The sequence below is a fragment of the Puma concolor genome, chromosome B2 (genome assembly GCF_028749965.1).
Source record: "Puma concolor isolate L17-30 chromosome B2, mPumCon1.1.hap2, whole genome shotgun sequence".
Classification (NCBI taxonomy): Eukaryota; Metazoa; Chordata; class Mammalia; order Carnivora; family Felidae; genus Puma; species Puma concolor.
Window position 1 is genome coordinate 92047522 of NC_141671.1, and position 25600 is coordinate 92073121.

The following is a 25600-nucleotide window of genomic DNA, read 5'->3' on the forward strand; positions in this document are numbered from 1 at the left end:
AAATGTCCATATGCTCTCTTGGTGCCTAGATATTTCACTTACTTTCTAATCTATTTTCCACCCTTCCTACATTACAGAATTATCTGTCTCTGAAGGCTTTCATGTGAACTATATGACTTTGTTTCCTTCTTTGAATAATATAACTTAAATTATTACTTACAATTGAAAAAAAAGAGTCTTGCCATGTAGTTTCTAACAACGGCTTAGTTTCCTGCGAGTTATAGATGACATATTTGTCACTGTTTAAATGGAGTAACCCTACTTTCGGGACTGCATCTTTTGTTCTGAAAAACTTAATTTCTTATGCTCCAAAATTCATTCTATATCTATAGCTACTAAATTTTAGGTGTATTTGTAAATCCCATAGATCTAGGTTCCAAATGCTACTGATCTTATAGCTTTTTTGTTTCTTATTTTCTTGAGGTTGGTGAGGTGGGGGGTGGTTAGGGAGGTGTCGGTCTTTAAAAGTTAGATCTGAACAAATCAATGCAGAATGTGCTGCCTCTTTCACCAAAGGCATAAATTTTTAAAATGCCAGTCTCCTTTTCCACAGTCAAGACTGCTAATTCAATGCACTTCTGGGGGGGGGGGGGGGGGGGGAAGAGGCAAATAGAAAATAAAATTCATACATGCTATTCTGGCCTCTCTTTTCCTTCTCACCTCCCCACCCTCTGTGTCCATCCCCCTAATCTTCACTGTCATTTTATTAAACTGCTGTTTTTCAAATATATGTTCCCCTTAGAATTCTTTAAATACCTAAGGTAGATAAGTGATGGGGGAACCCATTATCTAACACCTTATATTTGGTTAAGGTTCTGTTTTCACAGGAATAGCTTTCTCACTCAGTTCTTTAGACCCATGCAAAACTGATTCCTAAACCCTAAAACTAGCCACTGGCAGAGAAGGTAAGAAGAACACACCTCCTATTCTCAACTGCTTACAAACTCCTGGAACAGAAAAAATACTTGTCATCACAAACAAATAATCTCCCCACAACACTGGGAAATTTGCATTCTGTACTCAAGACCAAAGTGTCCCCAAAACTCTCCCACATACAGTGGGGAGACCCCTCAAGGCCACACCTCATGGCACCTTTGAGAGCTCTGCCCTTTTGTACACAACACAAAGGCACTGGCATTCCTGCAGATAATAGAAAAGTAGAACCTCAGGCTTTGAACTCTCTAGGAAAAAACACAGCAAAAATGATGGCATGGCACGATGTTTTCAAAGGCACAAATCTCCATTTGTTTAACTTAAATATTTTAAAATATGTCCTATAGCATTTATTCTTGATTAAACCTCTTCTAGATAGTTAATCATTAATGGTTTCTTTACAGTTACTGTGCAAACAGTTCATTCATACCTATGACATATCAAATCTCACAGACGTGTTCTTTAATTGGATTCATTTATTTCTAATCTCCCTAAGCCCTTACTACTGTAATGCTTGACTAAATATACATTAAACTCCATTATTTAAATGGCTAAAATAAATTTGAGATGTATTTTATGAATAAAAATTCACAATTCAACAGACATTCTGCTATTATTATTATTATTATTATTATTATTATTATTTGTTTTGCTATTGAGGCATTATTTAAAATTGTCTGGTAGATAAGTTGTGTTTCAACAACTTTAAACATTTTAAAATAAGTTGTGATTTATCATTAGAGATTTTGGATTGCCCACCAAAATGCCAAAATTTTCATTGCCTTCATATTTGGAGTCAGAGAGCTTGTATAATACTACACAGAATATATAGTTATCAGTAGAGTTCATTACCAAAGATACAATAGGCAGCTGCCTGAATTTATGACTTGTGGCTTGAGAGGTTTCCTTGGTCCCCACAAAGATGTCTCAAGAATGGTCTACTGGTTTATGCTTAAAATCTACTGTTAGGTATTTATTTCTTAGGCTTTAGCCAGATGGCTCAGAAAAGGTTAACAGAGTAAGCCTCATCCTTATTTTTCACTGATTCAGTTTTTTCAGCTCCTTTCCCTAGAGCCATGGTTCTCAAACTTCAACGTGTCTTAGAAGCCCCTTAGAAGCCCCTTAGAAGTTCTCATTTGTAATTCTAGGGTACAGATCACAATTTGCATTTTCAACAAGCTCCTGGGGGTTGCTGATGCTGCCAGTCAAGGGGCCATACTTTGAAAACCAGAGCAGTTGTTATTCTGGATAAGAAATACTAAAGATATCAGGTGAAAGGGTACCATAGACAAGATGGATTGCCATTGAAAAGGGAGGGGATGTTCCAAAGACAAACTTCACACTTTCCCCAGGGTACAGCCTTACTGCATATCTCACCAAACTACTCGCATGCTGATCCCTGTTCACTTCCTTTCAGCCTCTTTGGGGACACTGCCTGTTCCCGCAGATCCCATAACACTGGAGAGCTACAGGGCTTAGTCTACAGGCTGCATCTCAGTTATTGCTCACTCTCAAGGGATCTCATGCACTCTGCTGGCTTTAAATTCCATATTGATGACCCCCAATCTCCAGCCCAGACCTCCCCACTCCATGACACCCAGATTTAATTACCTGCCTGACATTTCCACTCAAATGAATGACAGGCATCTCAAACTAAATATCCCCACACACAACCCTTGATTGTTGCTCCTGCCTATGAATCTGCTCCTTCCCACCATTCACCCAAATTACTCAGGCTAAAAACTCAGATGCTGTCCTTGACTCCTCATTTTTTCACAGCTCATATCCAATCCATCTGCAAACTCCAGCTGTCTGCCCTCAACACATCCTGAATCTGACCCTTCATCCCTACCTCTGTCTTTAAGCCATCATCTTCCCTCACCTAGGCTATTGTAATCACTTTCTAACTGGTCTCCCTGCCTCTACCCTCGACCCTTCCCAAAGCCTATTTTCCACCCCATCCAGATGACCATTTCATAGCTTAAAGCAGTTCATGCCATGCCTCTGCTCAAAACTCCAGTGACTTCCCAAAGCCTTCAAGACCCAGCATGGTCTGACCCTGCCTATTCTAGCATCAGCTTCTTGTGCTCTCCCTCACCCCTTCTCTCTGCTGCAGTGACAGTGACCTTCTTGTTCATCAACTTACTTACCAAGCTGGTTTCTACCTCAGGGCTTTTGCATTTGCTCCCCACTGCTGAGAATGCTCTTCTTGTAGGTCTCAGCATGGCTGCCTCCCTCCCTTCATTCAGGAGACTTCAGAGAGGCCCTCCCTGACCACTCCCATCTCTTTGTCCTGCTTGATTTCTTCCTTTCAGTTCCTGACATTGTATGACATATTTATTTGTTTATAAGTAATGTCTATTTCCTCGCACTAAAATTTACCCTCCATGAGAGTAGGGACCTTGTCTGTCTTGGTAACAACATTAACCCTCCTATAGACCCTGGCACCCAGTAGGCACTGGGGAAATACTCTCTGGGTGAATGCAAAAACCATCCCATTTGCTGAAGAGAGGACTACACTCTACAACATCTCTTACTATCCTCTTAAGTATAGCAACAGAAATTAAGCTAATTCTAATGATAGAGATTTGTTTATAATGGAGGTCCTATTGAGTCCATTGGGAAGAGACACAAATAGAAAAGAGATTATAATGTAAAACACCATGTAGCGTATCTAAATATTCCCCCCCGATTTTCAATTATCCCTCACAATAAAATGCTACCCTGCATTTTGTTATTTCTTTACTCTAATTGGAGGAATGAAACAGACATGCACTCTGCCCTCTGCTTTGTGGGCTTCATCCGTCCAGCATTCCTGAGCTGGGACCCTTCAGGATTCCATTACCCAAATCCAGTACAACACATGCTTCACTTTGCCAGGCCTATAGTAAGATTTCAACAGCTAATAGAAATGCTAAGTGCTTTCAACACTATTAGTCTCTTAACAGCTTATAAAAATTAAAATGAAAAACCCTGTGTTGCATTTGGTTAGTTTTTTGGGGGGGAAAAAAGCTGCTCTTTTCCCATCGTATATTTGGACACCAATGTCAATTAATGGTAGTGTTGAAAGAAGTACATCTCATGGGTTCTTACCTTCAGCCACCAGAACACATTATAGTCATCACAAGTGCAAAGAGTAAAATGAATGACTGAGGAGCAGCAGCAAGCCATAACCCCTAAAAATGCTCGGAACCAGGGATTCTATTTTTGTAATGGTTCTCAGTGGGAGGAGGCAAGAGACAGCACATTCTCAGATTGCATTACCAGAGAATGTTGCTATTCTCAGAGAGATGTAAAAAAGTGGCAAGGGACTTGGGTTTAAAAGTACAAACATAGAGAGAATCCCACCTTAATGGGTACCATTATGACATCCAGTTCAATATAATGAGGCTATTTCCACGATCTGGCCAGCAGCCCATGTTAGCACGGCTTTACTGATGTGGATACAACAAATTCTGTTTGAACAAGAAATCCCCAGGAAAAAGAGAGAGAGTGAGAGAGAGAGAGAGAGAGAGATCCTTTCACAAGCTCTAGCCATTTAGCAATCAATCAAAGGAGAAATACCCTTCCAGTAAAGACAGCAATGTCCATTTGAATCCTGGTAATATATTAGACGTTCCAAATAAAATAGTGTTCCATGGGTAATACTTACGGATTGCTGTTTTGCGAAAATATCATAACTGTTGATGCTGAAACTGGTGAGGGGGACATGGTGTTGGGCCCAAGGGGTTAAGCATGTTGCATGGCAGCTGACTGGGTTCTGAGCACACCCAAACTGTGAAGCAATTGGGTCACTTTGTGGAGACCCCATATTGAAGTCTTGTAGTAAACTATCCATTGACTTTTGCAAAATCTCTTCAAAATGTCCCATTACTTCCCAAATATTAGGTGGAATCACAGGAAATCACCACTATCGAACTGCTTTAATGCACAGAAATGGCAATTACATACGACTCACCCTAGTACAATGTTACCAACTTACAGACAGCAGGCCAAAGAGGAAATCAGGTGGGCTCGGGAGTCCTGTCTCTGGTTTGGCATGACTACTCATTAGCTGTGTTATATTGGCTAAATGACTTGGCTTCTTGGAGCCTCTGGCACAAAATAGCAGTCTTTCAAATGTGAGTGAATCTTACTCCCTGACCTTTCTAAATATGGCAGCAAACAGAGCACCTTTCCACCACCTCCCCTTCACTTGCAGCTGACAGTCACCTCCCCGTCTCTCCAGGGCAGGGCAACAATGCCGTGAGATTACCCTTTACAAGAGAAAAGTTTAAAATATTACAAAAACCTAAAAATCACTAGAAACATTTTTTTAAAGAGAATAAATGTACAAAGACTATTTGACTCTAGTGTGATTCTTCCATTTAAAACTAAGATTCCAAATCCTATTAGAAGTCAACCCCACAAAAAAACTCCATTCAAAGCAGAGCAAAACGCAGCTCAATATCATTCCAACAGGACAAAAATCACCTTGGCACACACAGCTGCTCTCTCTGGCTGACCTAATGAGATGCAGAGGCTCCACCCAGGGAAACAGCGATTTTGTAAGAGTTAAGATGGACTCCTTGGCCTGCAGCCAGTTTCTCTGCTGCCAGTCTGGATCCCCCTCACGCCCCCCCGCCCCAGACACACACACACACACACACACACACACACACACACACACACACACACACGCTCGCACAGCCCTCCCCAGCAGCTCTGCTCCTCTTACTGTCTCCACTCCCTCCCCACCATCTAACCACAGGGAATCTGAGCACACCTGCAAGCTTTTTCTCCAGGGTTGACCTGAACAGTGCCAAGGCACTCTGGGCCTGCTTCTTTCTAGTTGTGAATGGAAACACTCCCCTCCAGGAAGGAACCTGTCATCAGCAAGCCCATAGGGAGGTCAAGCTGGGGTAGAGGTTGTCCTTGCACTTATTTCCTTTTCCTGCAGACGCTGTCTCATTCATTCTGATATCTCCAGAACCTGGCACAGTGCCTGACACCTAATAGGTGCTCAAGAAAACACTTATGACTGCCTCAAGGCCTACTAGTCCTAATCATTGGAAGTAGGATCTAACAATCCTTTCCAGATGTACCAGAATGATTGCTGATTTCTCATTCTTGGGCATCCCTCTGCCTTCCTAAGACTCATGCTTTCCCTCCTTCAGCCTCACAGACATTTATTTTGTTTATTGGAAATTAAATAAGAACTTATTTGATCTAATTTCACTGCAATAATCTCACCCTAATAATTCACATTTACTTGGTGTCAGGCACAGGGCCAAGAATCTATCTCATTTAATGCTTACAACAACTCTATGAAATAGATATTATTATTACACATTACACATTTTACAGATTAAAAAACAGTGAGGCAACAAAGTTAAGCAATTTATCCATAGCCACAGAGATAGCCAGTAGCAGCCCAGGAATCTGAATAGGCAATACACCCATAGCCCAAGTTCTTAACTAACATGCTATGATGCATAATAAAGTAGTGATATTTCATTTCATATCTCATTTTACAAGTACCTTGTAATGCATTCCTCTGGTTATCAGGGTTTGAAACATCTAGCTAAAAAGTCTAGGGATTAGACTGCATCATATTCTAAGAGCAGTAGGATAATGATATCAAACACAGCACTGAGGAGGCCTTCTGGCCCTGCAAACCTAGAACCTAAGAGCCAGGTTCTTTGCACCCCCATCTCCTCCAATCTATTGATGTTCCTTATGTGTACCTTAAATTTGCTTTCTAAAAACCATTTTGAAATACAACCATTATACATGTGGCAACACTGTGTATTCATTTCAATAACATTCTACATTCCATTCAGAATAATGACATCCTCAAAACTTTAAAAACTGTGTTCTATGCTTAGATGCTAATATATGTGTATGTGTACATGTATATATTATATATGTATATATTATATGTACATATATGTATATATTATATGTACATATATGTAATATATGTGTATATGTATATATTATATATGTATACGTGTGTATGTATATATAAATATATATAAACATATATATAGTCATATATATAAACATATATATATATATATATATATATATATATATATATATATAAAACTAAGGCTAGGTGAACATGTTCAAAATATATACCAGTACTAATCTGAGAAAGGTAAGAGGCTTAGAGAAAATAGTTTCCAATCATGATGAAACACATTCAGTTCCAACAAAAAAGTTCAGGGTATAAAGGTAAAAGAAGGAAAGAAAACCCAGCTCATATGAGAACAGTGAGACAAGCACTGCTGAATCTAATTTGAAGAGGAAACTAATTGTGTTATGTTATTTTCTCATGAAGAAAACAACAATGAGACAAATGAGTATATGTCACGGTTCCATCTCAAAAGACCTTACTTCTGCTTCCAACCCTTAAATTCTCCCCCTTCCCTAGTAGCTCCACCATTCAAGCCTCTTTGAATTCTGTGCTCGCAACAAATAGCCCAAGTGCACCATATCAGTTTGAACTGAGCTAATCTGAGTTCTTAAATATTTAGTTCCAACTAAATTGTAAACTACTCGAGAGATGCCAAGACCTCTGCTTCATGTATTCATGCAATAAATAACTGCCATTTGCCATACTCTCTGAAACACTGTTGATTCAGCCACACCTAGTGCACACAGAGTAAAGGGGAATAGACTGCACACCATCAAAAATGTCAGTGTTGCATGTTTTATTCACTTTAAGTTATAATTACTGACATTGGGAAAGTTGACAAAACACTGGTTCCAACTAAATTAACTTTAGAAATTGGATAAAAGCTTGGTTTCTTAGAACTTTCTTTTTCCCTGTAAAGCACCATGTACAGCACCTTCCATTTTGCCTGGGACAAATAAGGTACTCAATAAGTATTGGCTTCCTTTCCTCCTAGCACAAAGCACAACTACCTGTAGGGTACACAGTGAGAGCAGTGAAAAACAGGGCGACTTAACCAAACTATAGAAACAGCCACCCACAAAGAGCACAATGCTTGGAGAAATGTGTGGAACTGGAGGGGGGAGAAGGTAAATACTTAAATTTGTGGATTTGAAGATTTAGCAATTCAAGTTAAAAATGGAACCACTCCTCTCTTTTCAAAGTATTTCGGGTGACATCACATAATTATCAAGAGCTAATAACAATAGTTATTTTGAGTATCTGCTGTCTGCCGCACTCTGTGCTATATATACATTATCTCATATAATCCTCCTCAGTCCTTAAAAGGTGGGTTCAAATATCTTGATTGCACAGATGGGAAAACAGAGGCTCACAGGAATACAGCTATGCTCAAAATCCCATAGCTATTATGCAGTAAAACATATTCAAACCCAGAGTTCTCTAACGCCAAAGCCCATACCTTGCTCCTTCAGGTTGCTTCAAATGATACTGTAGGTTTTCATAAAAAAAAAAATCACAATCCTACTTCAATATAGCCTCTCAGAGTAAAAGTCACAGATGGTACACAGATGGCCCAGACTCAGCCAGGCCCTATAAAAGTAAGTTCCCTTCTCATCCCCCTTAGCCCTGCCATCACCATAGACCACCTTTCTCACCCTTGCCAGCTCCCTGGACCTCAGAATGCCTAAGACAGGGGAAAGGAACTGGGGAAGTTACTCCTTCAGACAAGACAGACTGTGAAATTCCTCTACTGACAGGTACTCAGGCATTTCCAGGTGTCACCTAAACTCCAACCAATCCTTTTTGCCTGACAGCTTAGGCACAGGTACAGCCCTTCAACCCAGATGAAATTTCTATCACTACCTGCTCATCTGGAGAGATGTCACAAGCCAGTGGGAACAGAGAACAGAGAGGGAAGCCCTGGATAAGTGCAGCCTTTTACTAAATTATCAGTATATGCATAATCCTCCCCATCCACACACATATCCACACCTTGAACCAAACCTAGCAGTGCTCACAATGCAAATAGATGAAGTCAGAAGATGAAAACATATTTTTCTGAAGTTCAGGTAAAGCTTCATTTGAATTTGTCCATTCACAGTAACATGTATATCCCCACCTCCAATGAGGTAATGATCACGTTTTTCTATGAAATGACTCAAAGATCAGAACTCTTTCCCTTGCAACAGCCAAAGAAGAGTGGTCAGGATCATCACTGAGCACATACCATGTGGTCTCCACCTAAGAACATTTTAAAAAAGAGGTCCTGTGACTCAGTTGCCCTCAGCACAACAACAAAGAAAGGTGCGGAGGCCAGAGAGGCCTGGGGAGATGGAAGCAGCCAGGTAGCAGGATTGTCAAAGGGCCAGAGGATGACACACCTGACCAGAGCATGCTGGGAGGCCCTTCATCCCTAGCATCCCCCACCAACAGAATCCCCAGTGGACAACCTTTCCTGCCATTGTCCCTCAAACACAGAATACCATCTAGGAAATAGCCCACTGCCATGAGAGGTAATTTGTGTCCCAGCTGATAAAAAGGATGACCTAGCTTGCCAACCCATTGTAGGGTACACAATGAGAGCAGAAATTTGTTTTAACACATTTGTTCAACAAAAACATAAAATATTAAATCTGGTTGGAGAAATGAAATAATTAGTAATAGCAATAATGTATCTATGAAATCTAAAGGTAAGCAACTCAGGGAAAACTAAAATGTTTGCAGGCCACATTTTTTCTTACAAAATGAAAATGTTCTTAGTGAGACTTAAGGAAAAAAAAAAGATATATTCTTAATTGAATGTTCTTGAGAAGACAGTGTTGCTAGTTTTAAACCACCAAATGGTCAATATCTGTTTTGTGAAGATATTTGTGAAGCAGCAACAAAGAGGCAGCTTTTTAATCTTCCATAATGAGACCAGACGAAAGCCTATCCAGAAGTTGGGTGGGCTGAACACTACAGGCCTTACCCATTTAAATCCATCCCTCTTTCCCTGACTCCCACCCCAATACAGAGGAACCTAGGATACAGTAAGAGTCAAGATCCCAGGCTTTAATCCTGGCTTCCCCACTTACTTAGCATATCTGATGTCAGTTTCCTCACCTGGAAAATCCCTGCCCGAACCCTGTACAGAGCTGTCAAAGGAGCAAACTATGTAATGAAAGTGACAGCACTTTGAAAAAAATATTTAGCATTTGTAATGATGCTGTATTTAGCATTTGTAATAGTAAAACAAAATTTGAACATAAACAATGAATTCAAAACTAAATACAGAATATCTTGATTAAAAAATTACAATAAGTAAAAAGGATATGAAATCCTTTTATATGTATTACATAAGCGAGTACTAGTATTACTATGTACTACAAAACAGACTAAATACCCCAGATCTTTCTTTTAATAAAGTGTTTTGGTAGTTGTAAAATCACTATTAATTACTATTAATAGCTTCAGTTGTTATAAATTACCATTCATACAAATGTGTCTTCAATTCATCTCTATAATGATTCAGTTACTTAAAAGATCACTTGAAAAGGACAATTGGGGCTTCAACGTCCAATATTATTATAATAAAGATTAAACACAATTAAGGATCAAATCTAATTTACGGGTATACATTAGCACATGATTATTATTTTTAATGATCAAAAAATTAAATCTATGCAACAAGTGTTACACAGATCCAAGGCATGAGAATAAAATCATTTTATATTTTGCCATAGCTTGCTAAGTCAAAAGGCACTTCATTTGACATTATTTATACTATGAAAGAATGTTTTTGCTAACCAGAAAAATAAAACCTATTTTTATAACTACACATATAATTGGTCAAGTTTTTAAAAAGCATTTTCTAAAATTTCCTGGTAGTACTAACAATAATATCACTGGGGCTTTAAATTAATAAAAAAATACTTTTAAATTTAAATGTCAAATTAACTCAGCACTATTAATATACTTGAAAGAGCATGCTAATATGAGCATATTTTAATGTTTGCTGCTATGTGATAAGGGTACATCTGACTTTACATTCATAGAATATGTTAAGACTTAAAAACTCTTTTTAATTGTGGGAAATACAATGATTTCATACAAAGAAAAACAAAAATTATAGGACCTGCAATAATTATAATACAAAGACCCCTTTGTTTTCTTTCACACGAAGGAAGTATGTCTCCTTTGGCATTTGGCCCAAACTTTCAAATTCAAAGGATTATTTAGTAGATAGTAAGTGTTACATAAACCACTAATGTAAATTGTCTTTTTTTTTGTTCTGCTCTTTGTAACACAGACATAGAAATTTTAATGTAGAGAATCCCTTCTATGTGTTCAGTGAATCACTCTCAAACAGCATGTGAAATTTTTCACCAAAAGAATGTTCCATCCTAAACTTGGGAAATAAGCAGAGAAGCCATCTTTACTAACAAAAAAATGGTTGAAGATATTAAATCTGTCTGATTCCAAAGTTACCAAATCACTCTCAAGATCTCTCTTTTACTTTCCAGAAAAAAATACCAGAATTTTATTAGCTTACAATTCTCATTAGAAGTCTAGGTTAAAATACGCTAACTTTTACAACTATATCCCACAGATGTCCGCTCACAAATATCATCAGTCAACCTAACTAAGGTCATATATCAGGGAGCTCTTGATGAATGTCGGTGACAGATTGTTTTTAATGGTGTCAGTAAACTAGATCTCATGTATACTTTTGCAACCTTCTACACACAATAATTTTGAACCCTTTAAATGTGCCATCATAAATATGCAGTGGCTACATAGGAGAACGTTATTTAGGGTGAAGTATGATGATGTCTGTAGCTTACTCTGAAATAATTCAGTGGAGAAAAACATGCACATACAAATACACATACATGTAGGTAGAAAGAGACAGAACAAATATGGCTTCTATTATAGATGATGTGTACACGGATATTCATTGTAGTATTCTTTCAGCCTTCTACATATTTGAAAAATTAATGTTTTTAAATATTTTAAAATGAGATGTTTATACTTCATTGGTTTATTCTTAAAAGTAGATTTTATAAGTTTTATTTATATAACATACTAAGTTTAAAAACATAAAAAGAATCAAGACTCTTTTCTAGAAATTACTTTTCGTAGTTTATTGGGTGTTCCACATTTTCAATTTTCCTCGCATTAAGTACTAATGTTTTCCATCTGAACTGGCTATGAATAATTAATACTACTAGTTAAACAAACTCAAGAAAATATGATTTCAAGACAATTACTCAGTTTTTACACAGTATTCCTTGTACTGTCCATACTTTTCTGGAATTTCCCCCAACATTCACTGTTACCAGACACTACCTCCATCCATCTATACTCCTGAAAATAATCAGGGAGCAGGGCCTGTCATACTTAACAAATATTTCGAAGCCTGTGGGCACTCAAGATTTGTAAGAATTTTTTTTTTTTTTTTAATGTGGAACGTAAAGCTAACAGGTTATGTCTTACAGAAAATCATGAACTGGTTAGTCTTGGTTTGAAAGGAGTTTTTTTGTTTGTTTGGGTTTTGTTTTTATGTTTTTGAGTTTTCATGAAAAGCTATATAAGCTTTGGGAACCTCAAGCACCCAGAGAAAAGGTAAGAGAATTTCAAAAATTTAATCATAGTCTCTTCTTCTCCTCTCTAGATTTTTCAGAATGCCAACATTTTGTATGATGGTCATACAAAGGCTGGTAAAAGAATCACCCGCCTCTAAATCCTTATATTTGCAGTTGTAGGTGCTTATTAGAACAAGGTTACCAAAGATTTATATTCATCATCGCTTTTGTCAGAAAATGATGACCAGTATTTCTAGGCATATTTTAACTTCAACAATAAATTTATCATCAGGAAATTTGAAAAATGATTCTTACGAATGTAGCTTCCATCAATATACCTTCATTTAACCAACACTTATTTAAAATTCTCTCTGCTTCCATGATATGAAAATCTTTTCAAAATGTATGCTATTAAAATGTCTAAATTTGGAAAACATCTGGCCTGTCAAATTATTTGGGGGGCTTGTGGTTTTAAGTACATTGTTTGAGGTGGCATATTTGGAAAGAATTCACTTATCATTCTCAGGCTTCATAGAGAACTAGCCTTGAAAACAAATGTATGTGGTAGTTCACTGCTACCATAGAGAATCAATAGCCATCTATTTAATTTGCTAAGACAATGTAAATTAGTAACTTCCAGCCAGATGTGTGATATACACATCAAACAAACTGCAACCTGTTCATTATGAAAATCCTGTCAACACACACAGAGCCACTTGATGGCATTTCATCTAAGGCAGTTTCCACATTTGCAGCTATAAAAATCGTCCTAAGAATTTTTATACAAAGAATTGAAGTTGAGACTCATAAAAGGGTAATCAATTTCAGCTTTTTGTCTTGTGTGCTTCTGTTTGTTTATTTCTATTTTCATTCAGAGGTATAAAACATTTAGAAAAATATGAGCCATGCTATTTTTCCTTCTGTAAATCACTTATCCTCATTACATCTTTTTAATCTTATGTAAAGTTGGTAGCCTAATCCTGCAGCTCTAAAGAAGTGTGTGAAGTGAAGAAGGACATGGCCAACAGCAGAAGAAAAGTACACTTATCCACCGGAAAACAAAACAGAATATTCCAAAATGACTCCAAACATAAATTAAGCTTACCCATTGGGAGGTCTAACTTGCATTCTGATCATTTGTATGGGTCTGTGTGACTATATACCCTGCTGTTTGATAAAAAATGATTACTAACCACAGGCACCCACCAGAGAACAGAGTGTATGTATAATGCCTGTGATGTCTCAGACATACAAAGCGCCTTCTTAAAGAATGTCCGTTTCCTCTCCGTGGTAAGCAGACATAATTTTTCACTCTTTAATACTTCTGCTTCACAGAGTGGCTTATTTTATGAAGTATGCTTTGCCATTTTCTCTTACGTTTATTTTAATAATACAAAAAACTGCATTCATAAAATAGATGGTTTTGTTTCATGATACCCAAAATACTTGTATCTTTTCTGCTCTGTATTAAAATCCACAGCTTTCTTGCTATTACAAAAACCTAATAGTGTTTATTTTAATACCATTTATTGAATGAAAGGAATAAAAAAGATTCCTCTTAATAACCAGCTATTATTCTTGAATATTGAATCCTCATCTAAACCAAATTCATTTTTCCAAGTGTATTGAATTAAATTTTCTTATTAAACAGGGCACAGAGTAAATAGTCTTATTGCCAAGCATAATATTTTCAAGCACTACATTTTTAATTTGGCAATTTAAAACAACGTGGAATGAATCTAGTCCTCATGGCCTGTAGGATAGTCTGATTCCAAATAGTACCCCCTTAACCAATTTCCTAATGTGAAAATAGCATTTCTACTAAGTGCCGGGCGTGTCAATGCTTCCAAAGTAAATAACCCCTGAGGTCCCCTAAAATCACAAGAATTTCAGCGACTACCAAAAAAAAAAAAAAAAAAAAAAAAAGGCAACCGTGCACACAAAAGAGTTCTTCATAAAGGCTTCAAACCACGGCAATTCAAACATTATACAGAAGGCGCTTTCTTCACCAGCCGCACACCAGGCCACGTGATCAGCCTGCAGTGCCACACCGAGGGCCACTGACGATTATTGTTTCTAGAAATAAAGCTCAAACGCGGCCGCTGCGGCCGCCCGGCCGGCTGTAGGTGACACTGCCAGGCCGGCTCCTCCCACGCGACGCGGTCACACAACGCGCGAGGCCTGGGCGCCGGCGAAGACTTGCAGCCTTGGGTCGGGTCCCTTGGCTTTCTGGAGGTTACAGTCAAACCCTCCTGGTCACTTAAACCCTCTTTGTGGTTCAGCGTAAGAATCACTCTCTCAGAACTCGTAACTTTGATTGGAGACTCTGGTTAAAATTAAGAACTTCAAACCCAGATTTGAAAAAGTGAAACAGATGTCCTTTTTGTTAACCATAAATGGCTCCGTACGTCCTACCCTTTCCTCTCTCTCTCTCTTTCTCTCTCTCTCTCTCTTTTCTTTCTGCCACATTAAGTTTTATTTAATGCAGAGTTCGCTTAAAAGGTTAAAAGAGAGAGCAGAAAGCAAATGTAGACTGTGGGTGGAAAAACTCCTAAATCTTTTCCTAGAATGTAACGAGGGAAGCCTCTTCATAAAGATGAAAGTGCTCAAGCTGCAGTCTCCCAGCACAGAGTGCACTGGGGGAGGGGGGACAGAAGCGGTATCCCAGGGGGCCCCAGCCTCGCCTAACCAGCAGTGCCCACCGCCCGCGCCCTCTCGGAGACCAGGGTTGCCTAGCGTGGGCGAAGGTCCCAGACTTGCACTCACGTGAGGACATAGTTGACGCTGACGATACAGTGTGGCCTGGACGAGCGGCTGTTGTGGACGATGGTCGCATAGCTCTGCACCCATACCCAGCCACCGTGCTTTGCCAGGAACCTGTAGTACTTGGTGGTCACCTGCCCCTTCACCAGCACTGATGGAAAGACAGAAGGCAGCTGGTGGTGAAGGAGCCGGCACCTGAGCCCGCCCAAACACAAACCCTGGCGGTGGGAGTGCAGGTCCCCCATGGGCCCTAATGACTGCCCCCAGGCAGGAGGGAGAGACAAACGGTAGGTTCCCAAATGGATTGTCTCTCCCCTGAATTTGCATCGAGTTCTCCAGCCCCTGGAGATTAGCAAAGGGGTGGGGGACACTTAAAATTGGATTCCTCCGCTCAATTTTCTAAGGAAGGTACCGTCTGGGCAGCTGAACTCCGAGGCTCATATTCCCTGTTTCTGGAAATTAAGCTAAAAAAAAAAAAAAAAAAAGCTGAAGCAGGTCTGTGCATATGAGCCAAATGGCCGGCCTAGCCTCAGTTTTTGTTCCCATGTTCAGTGAGGCTTGCAGAGGGTGGGAGGTGGGGAGCATAAAACCCCTCCTGGGGGAATTTCCCCAGAAACTCAGAAACTCTCCCTGCGGATATTAAGGAAACAAGGTGGGGCTCAGTGTTGGAGCAGCCACAGGGAAGGGCGTCACCTACCACCACCACCCGGCTACCAGGGCTCCTCCCCGACCGCTTACTGTGGACGTAAATCACGCCCTTTCCCCTCCCCAGGCCGCGCGAGGGACGTCCTGTGCCGGGAAGAGTGGCGCCTTACGCAGGTGGTGGGCGCAGCGCAGGTGGAAGGTGTCACAGCCGTGCACGTGGTGGTACAACGTCTTCTCAATTAGGTCCTGAGGTTCGTACCCCGTCAGCTCCGCCACTCTGGGGAGAGCAATCCTCGAGGGATGAGCGCAGGATGCGGGGATGCCCCCCCACCCCACACGGTCCTCTCAGGCTGGGTGCCCGCCCTCACTTCACCTCATCTGCAAAATGGGCTCAGAAGGTCGAGGAAGAGCTCTCGGTCACCGAGCAGGGCCATCCTCCTGCTAGGGTGATCCTTTCCCACCTGACCACCCACCTGGAGTCCAGGAAGATGAGCTTCATGTCCAGGCTGGCGCGGAACATGAACATGTTGCTGTGCAGCTTGATCTCCGTGACGGCACTGGGAGGCAGCGAGTGGCCCACAGCCACCAGGCCCACGTTCTGGTAGCAGCCATCGAAGGGGGACATGTCCAAGCTGTATTGGCGGATCTTCAGGTAGCCGCTGCAGTGAATGACCTGCAGAAGAGGATGAAGGGGTGAGACTCAGCCACCGCCAGGAAACATCCCGAAAAGGTGGGTAAGCGATTGAAACATTTTGTGACTCCCTTGAGCCACAAACCGCCATGCGGGCCACGCCCCTGCACTGAGTTGTCCAAAGTTATTGGTGTTCCAAAGTGTCTCAAGGAATGTCTATCCTGCCACACTGAACTCACCTGGGAGCTTGTAAAAATACAGAAGCATGGGCCTTGCCATCATTAACTCATCAAAATTGCCCATGGGGCCCTGGAACCTGAATTGGAGCTAAAGCTCTGGTTCTTAACCCCTCTGGGGGTTGGAATCTGATGCTGTGAGTAAACTCTAAGAATCCGCCAAAATTACCATTTCAGACGTTTTACACAGCCCTAAGGTCCATTATGAGCCCCAGATTAAGAGTCCCTGCAGCCCAGCAGTATCCCAGATAGTGAAACCAAGTCTTAAAACTTAGTAGTCCCCAAGTGTTCAGGAAGTTCAACAACTCTTGAGGTGCTCCCAGGCAGACAGAGCTTTGATGCCTGCAGAGGACGCCCTCGGGGCAGTCAGGGACTCAGAAATGTCCCTCCCACGCCCTCGAGTTCCTCTGGTTCTGCTACTTTCCCCCACACACTGCTAGGATCATCCCTCTCAGCCACACACCTTGTAGCCACCGCAGGTGAGGCCCGCGTTCCTCTTGGCCAAGACGCACTTCATTCTGAGGAAGAAGGAGCGCTCGATCTCGTATTCTGGGAGAGAGGGGAGGAGGGAGGCGAAGGATGTGAGACGGCTGGTGTGACTCCAGGTCCCACCTTGGCTAATTGGGGAAAAGCCAGAAGCAAATGGCGGTGGCAGCGAGGGACCCAAGTAGTGCAGGCGAGCAACTGCCTTACCCTGGACGAAGTGAGAGTGGTAGGGTTGATGAGCTGTAAGCACCGCGGTCATCTCGTCGTGGTCGGCTGGGTGGATGTATTCATAAATGCTGTTCCCAGTCAGCTCTACCTGTAAAGAGGGGGGTATCACCTTCTCCAACCCTTGTGGGGCTGGAAGATTGGACCAGGCTGTCTACAGGCCTGTGAGGACAGGAGCCAGAACTTTAGAGTCAGCCCTGAGTATTAATTCCAGTTCTGCTGCTGGCTACTTACTGCAGTCTAAGCTAGGTTTCCTCATCTATGAGAGGAAATAATAATATAATAGTAATTATAATGGTAGTAGGAACAGTCGTAGTTTCCCGGCAATGTTCTGGTAAAAACATCAGGCATTGGTATGTAACTACCATCCATGGTGTTTGACTTATGGTAGACTCCAAAAGACAGCATTGTTTGGGCTCAGGGTGGAAGCCAAAGGATAAGGGAAGTAGAGGAAAAGAGAGAAGCAGACCTGCCAGCTGAGATATTTCCAGTCCCAGAAATGCACATACAAAAGCTTTGGGGAACCACCACCCCCTTACCTCTGGCCTCCAGCTCTGGCTGTAAGCATTGAAGGCTGGAGGTGTGGACCACTCACCTACCTGAGAAAGACCCAGGTGGACTGAGGCTGTCTCTGAGATGTACATGATCTTCCCATCTGGGGCCACCACAAAGATGAAGCCATCCAGGGTCTGGGGAGATAGAAACAGAGTTGAATGGAGAGCCCTCTGTGGGAAGAAACTGGGGTAGGGGGCAGAAGTCAGAGATGTTCAGCCAGAAGAACAGAGACATGGAGTAGAGAGAAGCAGACAGGAAATAGGGCATAGAAAATATGCCACAAGAGCCCCTCTTTTGTTCATTCCAAATATGTAAGCATCTGGGACATGCAGCACACTGGGAGACACCCAGAGAAAGTGGTGGGCAAGGGTACTGCCCTCCAAGACTCATGACCCACTGGAATGGACAATACAGACATATATCTGTAGCATACACACACAAATATAGGGGGCAGAGGATCACAGCCCATTATAAGAGGTAGGTTAAGTTCTTGGGCTGATGGTCCCTGAAAGAAAGAATAGTTTCCTGAGTCGGTCTTGGAGGACTCCATAGTGGTGGCATCCTATAATGGAAAGAGTACCTGCAGGGTTTAGGAAAGGGGCACTGAGCCATATGGAAGTGTTGGTAGTCTGAAAAGTTTTTAGACAGAAGGCAGCTGGCCAGTAGCTCCAGAAAGAATCTGGGAGAGGCAGGGTTAGGAAATGAAAATTTTCTGGGTAGCAAGTCCACAGAGTAGTTCCATAGTGTGTAGATGTGTGTGTTTCACTGATGCATCAAACTGACAGGCTTTCCATGAAAGAAAATCTTAGACTTTCACTGTCGCTTTATCTCTGTGAATGAGGCTTCAGTCCAGGCAGTGGAGACATAAGGATGAGTCAGATCCTGCTCTCAAGTTGCTGGAAGTCCAGCGGCAGAGACTGGCTAAAGACAGATATAATGACCGCAGAGCTGAGTGGACAGTGCTGTGGGGGCCCAGAGGCCTGGAGGAGAATCAGAGGCCTCAGAGGACCGGTTTGAGCAGAACATTGAAGAGGAAGCTTGAACTGGAGATGGGAGGAAAGGAATCCTAGGCAGAAGGAATGACGTGGCAAAGGCAGGGACTGGTGGGGGGTAGGGTACATCTGGTGTACTCAGGCTCAACGAATTTGGTGTGCCAAAGATAGGCTGAGAAAGTACACTGATGCTGGGTTTTTGGAGAGTTTGAGATATCAATCAGAAGAATTCGGAGATGCTCCTATAGGCATCAGCGTTCCAGCAGTTTCTAAGCAAAGAAATATCATGTTTAAATGTGTGTGTGTCTGTGTGTGTGTGTGCGTTGTTTTTTGTTTTGTTTTGTTTTGTTTTTCAGTGGTAGAATGTGAACAATGACCTACAGGAGGAAAAAGTGGGATGAAGAGATCAGAGATGGTTGAGCCTAAACTTGGGTGGTCACAGGGTGATGAGGAAGAGGGAGAGTTTAAGTCAAAGATGGTTCTAGCTGTGGAGTTTATGGTGGCAGAGAGAGAAGCTGAGAGTGACTTCAAGGTCATTGAGTAGAGGGTAAGAGCATTAGCCAAGACTGAAAATTTAGGGAAGCGTTGTGAGTTTTTGTAGGAGTGGAAGTCTGGAGGAGGGAGGTAATTAATTCTTGTCTTGGAGATGCTAAACTTCAGGTATATGCAGATTTCCAGTTGGCAGTAGGAAATAAGTCTGAAGCTTCAGAAGGGTGTCTAGACTGGAGAAACCAGCTGGAGTCATGCAAATGTAGGAATGAAGTTGAGGTTGTGGTGTTGGCCCAGATCACCCATGAGGCCCTGAAGCCGTGAGAGGAGAAACAGAGGTGGAACCTTGGAGGAATACCAACATTTACAGCCAGACACCAGTAGGCAAAACAGAGGAGCAAGTAGAGAAGGAGAAGAATCCAGGAAGTTGCGCTACTTTAGAAACTGAAGGAGAGAGGGTGAATGTCAAGTAAGCAGTGCCACCCTGTCAGGTATTTACCCAAATGTCACCTTCTCAGTGAAGTCCTCTGCAACAACGTCCCCATTTTAAGTGGCACTACCCACAGTCCCCACCCTCCCCCTTCTTATTTGTCTCCATAGCACCTACACCACCTGTTATACTATGTAATGTACCTATGTGGGTTTGCAAGGCTGCTCTCCTTAGAATGTGAACTCCATGGGGGCAAGGCTTTCTGTCTGGCACACAGTTGGCCCTACTATATTTGTGCAATGAACAAAGTCAGGTAGGATAAGAGATGCGCATCTTATGCTGGATATCAAAATGTGGTGGAGCCTGTACAGAGCACAACAGTTAGGAGAGATGCCAGACAGCAGTGGTGTGGAAGTGAGGGCAGCAGGGTGAATGATGGAAATTGAGAGGGTAATGAAATTCTTCCAGAAGTTTGGGATGAAGAAGAGGAAGAAGACTGGGCAAGAGCCAGGAGGAGAGAAAGATTGTTTGGGTTTTGTTCTCTTGTTTATATGGATGAGGAAAGTCAGCTGGGAGTATGGAAAGATTGGGGGCAGGGAGAGCATTGCTGAGAGACAACTGATGAAAAGTGTCCCTGAGAAAGGAGAGTGATGATGCCTTTCTATTTGAATTCAGATGTATGAAGACCAGGCCTATGAGGGAATGCTTACACAGGCCTTTCTTTGCTCTGTGACACTAAAATCTCTTTGGCTTCAGGCACTGAGGGAGGGACAAGGTAGCCATGGGACAGGGAAGGCCACAGCACTTCTGCCATGGGATGCTGGTCCTGTCTGGCCCAGGAGGAAGAATTAACTCAGATTCCCCCGCCATGCTGCTTAGGTTTGAGGCTGCCACAAGAGGATCTGGGGGGGGGGGGTCGGACAAGGATAATAATAAGGGGGTGGAAGGTGGGAGACAAGTGTCAAGCCTAAAAATGCCACCGGGAGTTTTGCTATTTTAAATATTTGCTATGCGACTTAAGCGGGCAACGGGCAATTTAAAACGGGGCGCACTGCAAACAACGCGGTAATGGGTGCCTCCGCCCTGGGTAAACTCATTACCTGGGGAGGTGTTATGTGTGTACGCGAGGGTCTGTACACGCGCTGGGCTGGGCTGGCATGGGGTGAGAGCTCATAGAGAGACAGGGGAGAGCCCGCGAACTACAGGGAGAAGATGAAAAGAGCTGCACACGCAGCTGGCTCTGGAATGTGTGCGCTTAAAGCACTGATGGGCATTTCTACTAGATTCCCGTTATTCCTGTGTAAATCCTTCATTTCTGGCTGTTTTGCAGCCGGGCCGGCGCGCTTCGGTTCTCTCAACCGAATGGTGTCAAATGGCGCCCCCTCCCTCGAGACGGCCGTCCTGATTTGGGGCCTTGCCGGACTCCCCTCTAAAGCCAACGTGCCAATTCACCTTGCCTCCCTCTCCGCCTCGAGAGGCGCCATCTGCACCCAACGAGGTTAAGAGCTCAGCGTTTTAATTTTCAAGGGGCTGTAGGGGCTGCGAGAAGGCTACGTCTGGGCCTGATCCTATTTTCCTAAGAAACAAGAAGCCCAGCGCGGGGCCAGGCACCTGAGCCCTCGAAGCTTATGTGCCGCCGCGCGGGTACCTGGAGCAGATGGGAGCCCAGTTCTCTGCCTACGTTGTCCAGGGGGCTGGTGCGACTCGAGTGGCCCCACGCCTCGCCGAGCCCTGTGGAGACACAGAGACACCCTTTAGCGATGGGACTCCGACCTGGCTAGCAGTTTGAGACTAGTGCCGCGGTTATGGCACGCACGCAAGTTCGCGCGCACCACTGGATACCGTCGGAGTTCCGGGCACCACTACTGCCTAGGATGCGAGCCTGTGAATTTCGGCCCCTCCCTCTCTGCTTTTAAAAGGACTGCGTAGAGGTCAGACGCCCTCTCGGGGGGCGGGTGAGAGCTTCTCAGGGAGGGCAGAGCCCTGGCTGAGCACCCCTCTTGGCTGTACCTCAAGTGGCGGGGTTTGAGGACGGCCTGTGTGTGCCTTGCAAGGGCCGAAGGCACCCGAACGGTAACTTTTGCGAAAGTTCACCACTGTGCTTAGCGGGGGGAGGGACTATTTCTCCCCCAAGCTTCATTATCTGCCTTATCACGAGGCCGAGGATGTCCACGCCTCCAGCGAATGCCGCGGCGAATACCTGAGGCTGTGAACTGAGTCCAGCTGGTCCTTGGGCTTTCTTTCTCTTTGGCTGCGGGGCTCTCCAGCCAGTTACCTCCCCTAGGCCTCTGCCTTTAATCCCCTTCGGAGAAATCCGTTTGCTTGTGGATGGCTTCCAGCACCTACATCCCTGAGCAATGCTTATTCCTCTGCTTCCTCCCCACTACCCCTAGTCTTACACACCCTACCTAACCTCGCCCCTCAAAACAAAACAAAACGAAACAAAAACAAAACAGTGTAGGCTTTTTTTTTTTTTTTTTTTGAAGTTTACTTTCAGGTGCGAACACCATCTTGGCAATATTTTCGTTTCCTTTTGGATATAGAGAACCGTTCAGTTTCTCTAGTCTCCACGTATCTTCTATTAACAAAAGTATCATCTATTAACAAAGACAGCCCCTTCCTCTCCTCGATGTTACCACGTCGAGATCTTTCCAGGCTTTGCCAGAAATTTCTCCTAGTGATGCCTAAAAAAGAAAATTCTCTGGAAAAAAAAAAACCTTTTTAAATAATATTCTCTGGATACCCGTAGCTGATTAAAAAAAAAAAAAAAACTAAAAGGGAGTCTGCTATAGTACATGTTTGCAGAAAGAAAAAAATAATAAGGCAGAAGAAACTTGAGGAAGAGGTTGTACTACCCATAACTACTTACAGGTAATATTTTTTAAAAGTGTTGCTGCTGAAATTAATTTAACTAGGTAAACTCTTTTACACCATTAAACAAGGTTTAACATGACAAAGGGGGTGTGATTTACTGATTTACTGCTTTAAAGTACGAATCACTATGAAGTACACAATGACAAACACGCTCGCATTGTAATATGGGGGTGAGGGCGGATCTTTCAGAATAAAACATGGAGTTGGACTCTTAAAATGTGTTGGCCAGGAGCTGCTTCCAAAGCAAGCGATCAAAACCCTGGTAACGAGTAACCATGAGCGCCCCTTAAGCTCGAATCGGGTCTTTCTGGATGTTTGCACATCTAAATAAATCTAACGATTTCCCCACCGCTCTGCAAACACTGATGCTCCCCGCCCGCGGCTGCACTCCTCTCCCTCCCTCGCCTCTAGTCAATCCCCCCTGCCTCTTTTAGCCCGCCCTAGCCTCCCTCCCTGGAGTGACTCCACTGCCCTAATCGCTTTGGTCCTTCTGGATTGTTCGGGAGGGCCTCCGACACAGCCACCTGTACACACCCCTTCGCCTTGTCACCTTCCCTTCGCTCCTCGGGTCTCGGCCAAGCTATCCTCCTTCCGGGTTTCGGGCACCGCGCGGTCGGTCATTTTTTCATTGCAGCACACATACCCACCCAGAAGTGGCGGGGGTGGGGGGATTGGTTTGGTTGGGGAGAGCCAAAGCGGGGAAGGGGGATAGGATCCTGCTGGGAGAGCTAGGGACGCGGGTGGCGCTGGCCCGTGGACACCCGGCCCGGCCGAGGCCTGAAAGGGCCAAGCTTTTCGGGGGCGGAGGGCCGGGGCGCTCCCGCCCGCTGGGAGCTGGCCGAGGCCTCCTTGCGTCTGGAATCTTGTCTTCCAGAAGGGTGCGAAGCCTGCGCTTGGGGCCAACAAATGCCCTTATTCTAAAATTATGAAGTCCTCCCAAATCGGCTGGAAACAGCCCGGGAACGGCCTTCCGACCCGAATCATCTGACAGTCCCCGAGCTGGGCTCGGGGTTAAGTATTGGTTCCGAACCCCCAGCGCCAGCCTCGGCTGTTTGTTGTCTCAGGTTGCGGCCTCATTAGTATGCGCCTACCGGGGAAAAATAAGACTTCCCAGCAGGTTAATAAACAGCCGGCCTGGCGCAGGTTACTAAGGGCCGCCCTCGCCCTCTCCTGCCCCCACCCCCACACCTTTTAAGGAACCTTTTGCTTTCACGGAGCATTGCCTTCTCTACGTTCTCGGTTGAAATCTCCGTCACACGGTTTTGTCTGGGTTAATGTTTTATAAGGCACTGGCTGCCTTCGTCTACCTGCCAGGCTTTCCTGACCTAATCCTAGGGCTGAGCTCGCCCTTCAGCCTGTCCAGGACACCTTCTGTAGCCCCGGTCAAGGGTTCCGCCTCCCGAAAATCCTGGAGTGGGCCAGAGACCCCTCTCCCCGGAACCGTCACCTCCGGCCTGCGGTGACGCGCTCCCGCGCCCAATTTCAGTTGGCGAGGGGGGTAAGCGGAGATTTCGTTTCTGCACTTGACCTACCGCAGAAAATTCACAAATCCTTTGATTGTCTGTTTAAAATGAGGAGGAAACCAGCTCCCTTTGCGGCAGGATTACAGTGGGAACAAGATCTAAAGATTCTCTTGTAATTCGGTGAGGCCGAGGGAACGGGGTTTTGCAAAGGAGAAAAGGAGCTCTGTGAGGGAGGCGATAACTAAATCGGGTTTTAGACAAAAGGATTTTCCCCAGCTAAAGTGGCCGAAGACAAAGGAAAACATAATCTATTTTGGAAGATTTCCAAGATATGCCACATTAACCTTAGCAGATAAATTTTGCTTCTCCCCGCCCCCCCTTCCCTTAAAGTCTGGTTTATCATATTTACATAAGTAGCATTAGAAGGGATGTATCTATTATGGATCTAAAGGGCTAGCTCACATTTCATGTGAAAACCCGGGCGAAGTTTCACTCTTACCCTCAGTGCGCGGTTGAGCCATTTCCATTTAAATACCCCCTGACCCAAGGATTACCTCAATGGACTGACTGCACGGGTTTTGTAATTTCCTGAAAATGAGATTTCGATTTATAAAACAAGAAACCAATTAGTAACCAAATGAGGCGAAGTAGATCCACTAAAATTGACCTAATCCCACAGGCACAATTTAGGCCCGTTCTTGGCGAATGAATGATGAGCCCCAGTCTAGCCTGAGCTCAAAGCATCATCCAGCTGTGTTATTACAAGCAGCAAAAATAAATTGATCGAGCATTTCCTTCGGAATGAGTTTCATACCCTTGACAAAATATAGATTACAGACCTGGCATCATCGCCTCTTTCAGTCAGACAGGAAGAGGAGGAAGAGAAGGGGTTGTTCCACTGTTCTTCCCCCCCCTTTAATAAATAAACACTCTATCTCAATAGAAATGTGTCCCCCTTGTAGTAGTCCCCAGAAAGGTTCGTCCGACTGACAGACTGCAATATACCTTTTAGGCAATACGAGGGTGGGTGGGAGTGGGGCTGGAAGAGCAGTCCCGGGATCTGACCACAACTTGGTGACTGAGGTGGGAAAAGCCCTCTTCGGGTCCCAGAGGGGACTGTTCAGTCGCTTGGGTTTTCCGCAAGGCCAGTGGGTCCTCGCTGAGGGCATGTTGTCCAAACCTCCCCCCACCGCACCTGTCCAGCAACCTAACAGCCTTCGTGTTAGGGGCCTGGCGGCCTCAGAGGCTCTGAGGAAGAGAGGGACGGAGATTGGTCGCCCTTAGACTAGACAGCGCGCCTGGACCGGTCCCTGAGTAGGAGGCTGCTTCTCGCGTCCACTGTGGGCGCTGTGGCCCTCCCCGCTCAAGGCCCTCTCCAGCCACCTAGCGGGTGCGGCGGACCTCGTGATGGT

The 25600-nt window shown here is 43.8% G+C and overlaps 1 protein-coding gene across 5 annotated transcripts in view; it reads right to left on the reverse strand.

Annotated features, from left to right (window-relative positions):
* SIM1 (SIM bHLH transcription factor 1) overlaps positions 1-25600 on the reverse strand; it is a 70315-nt gene that overhangs the window by 37693 nt on the left and 7022 nt on the right. For 2 of the 5 annotated variants that reach the window (XM_086707491.1, XM_086707492.1), the window contains 7 exons: positions 21500-21582; positions 17981-18074; positions 17368-17472; positions 17138-17223; positions 16281-16480; positions 15978-16084; positions 15166-15313 (listed from right to left, as the gene is read on the reverse strand). In XM_086707491.1, the coding sequence (XP_086563617.1) occupies positions 15166-15313; positions 15978-16084; positions 16281-16480; positions 17138-17223; positions 17368-17472; positions 17981-18074; positions 21500-21582 (823 nt within the window). Of the gene's footprint in view, positions 1-15165; positions 15314-15977; positions 16085-16280; positions 16481-17137; positions 17224-17367; positions 17473-17980; positions 18075-21499; positions 21583-23259; positions 24565-25600 lie in introns of those variants that run through there. The other 3 variants (XM_086707494.1, XM_086707493.1, XM_086707496.1) reach the window with 3 other exon arrangements.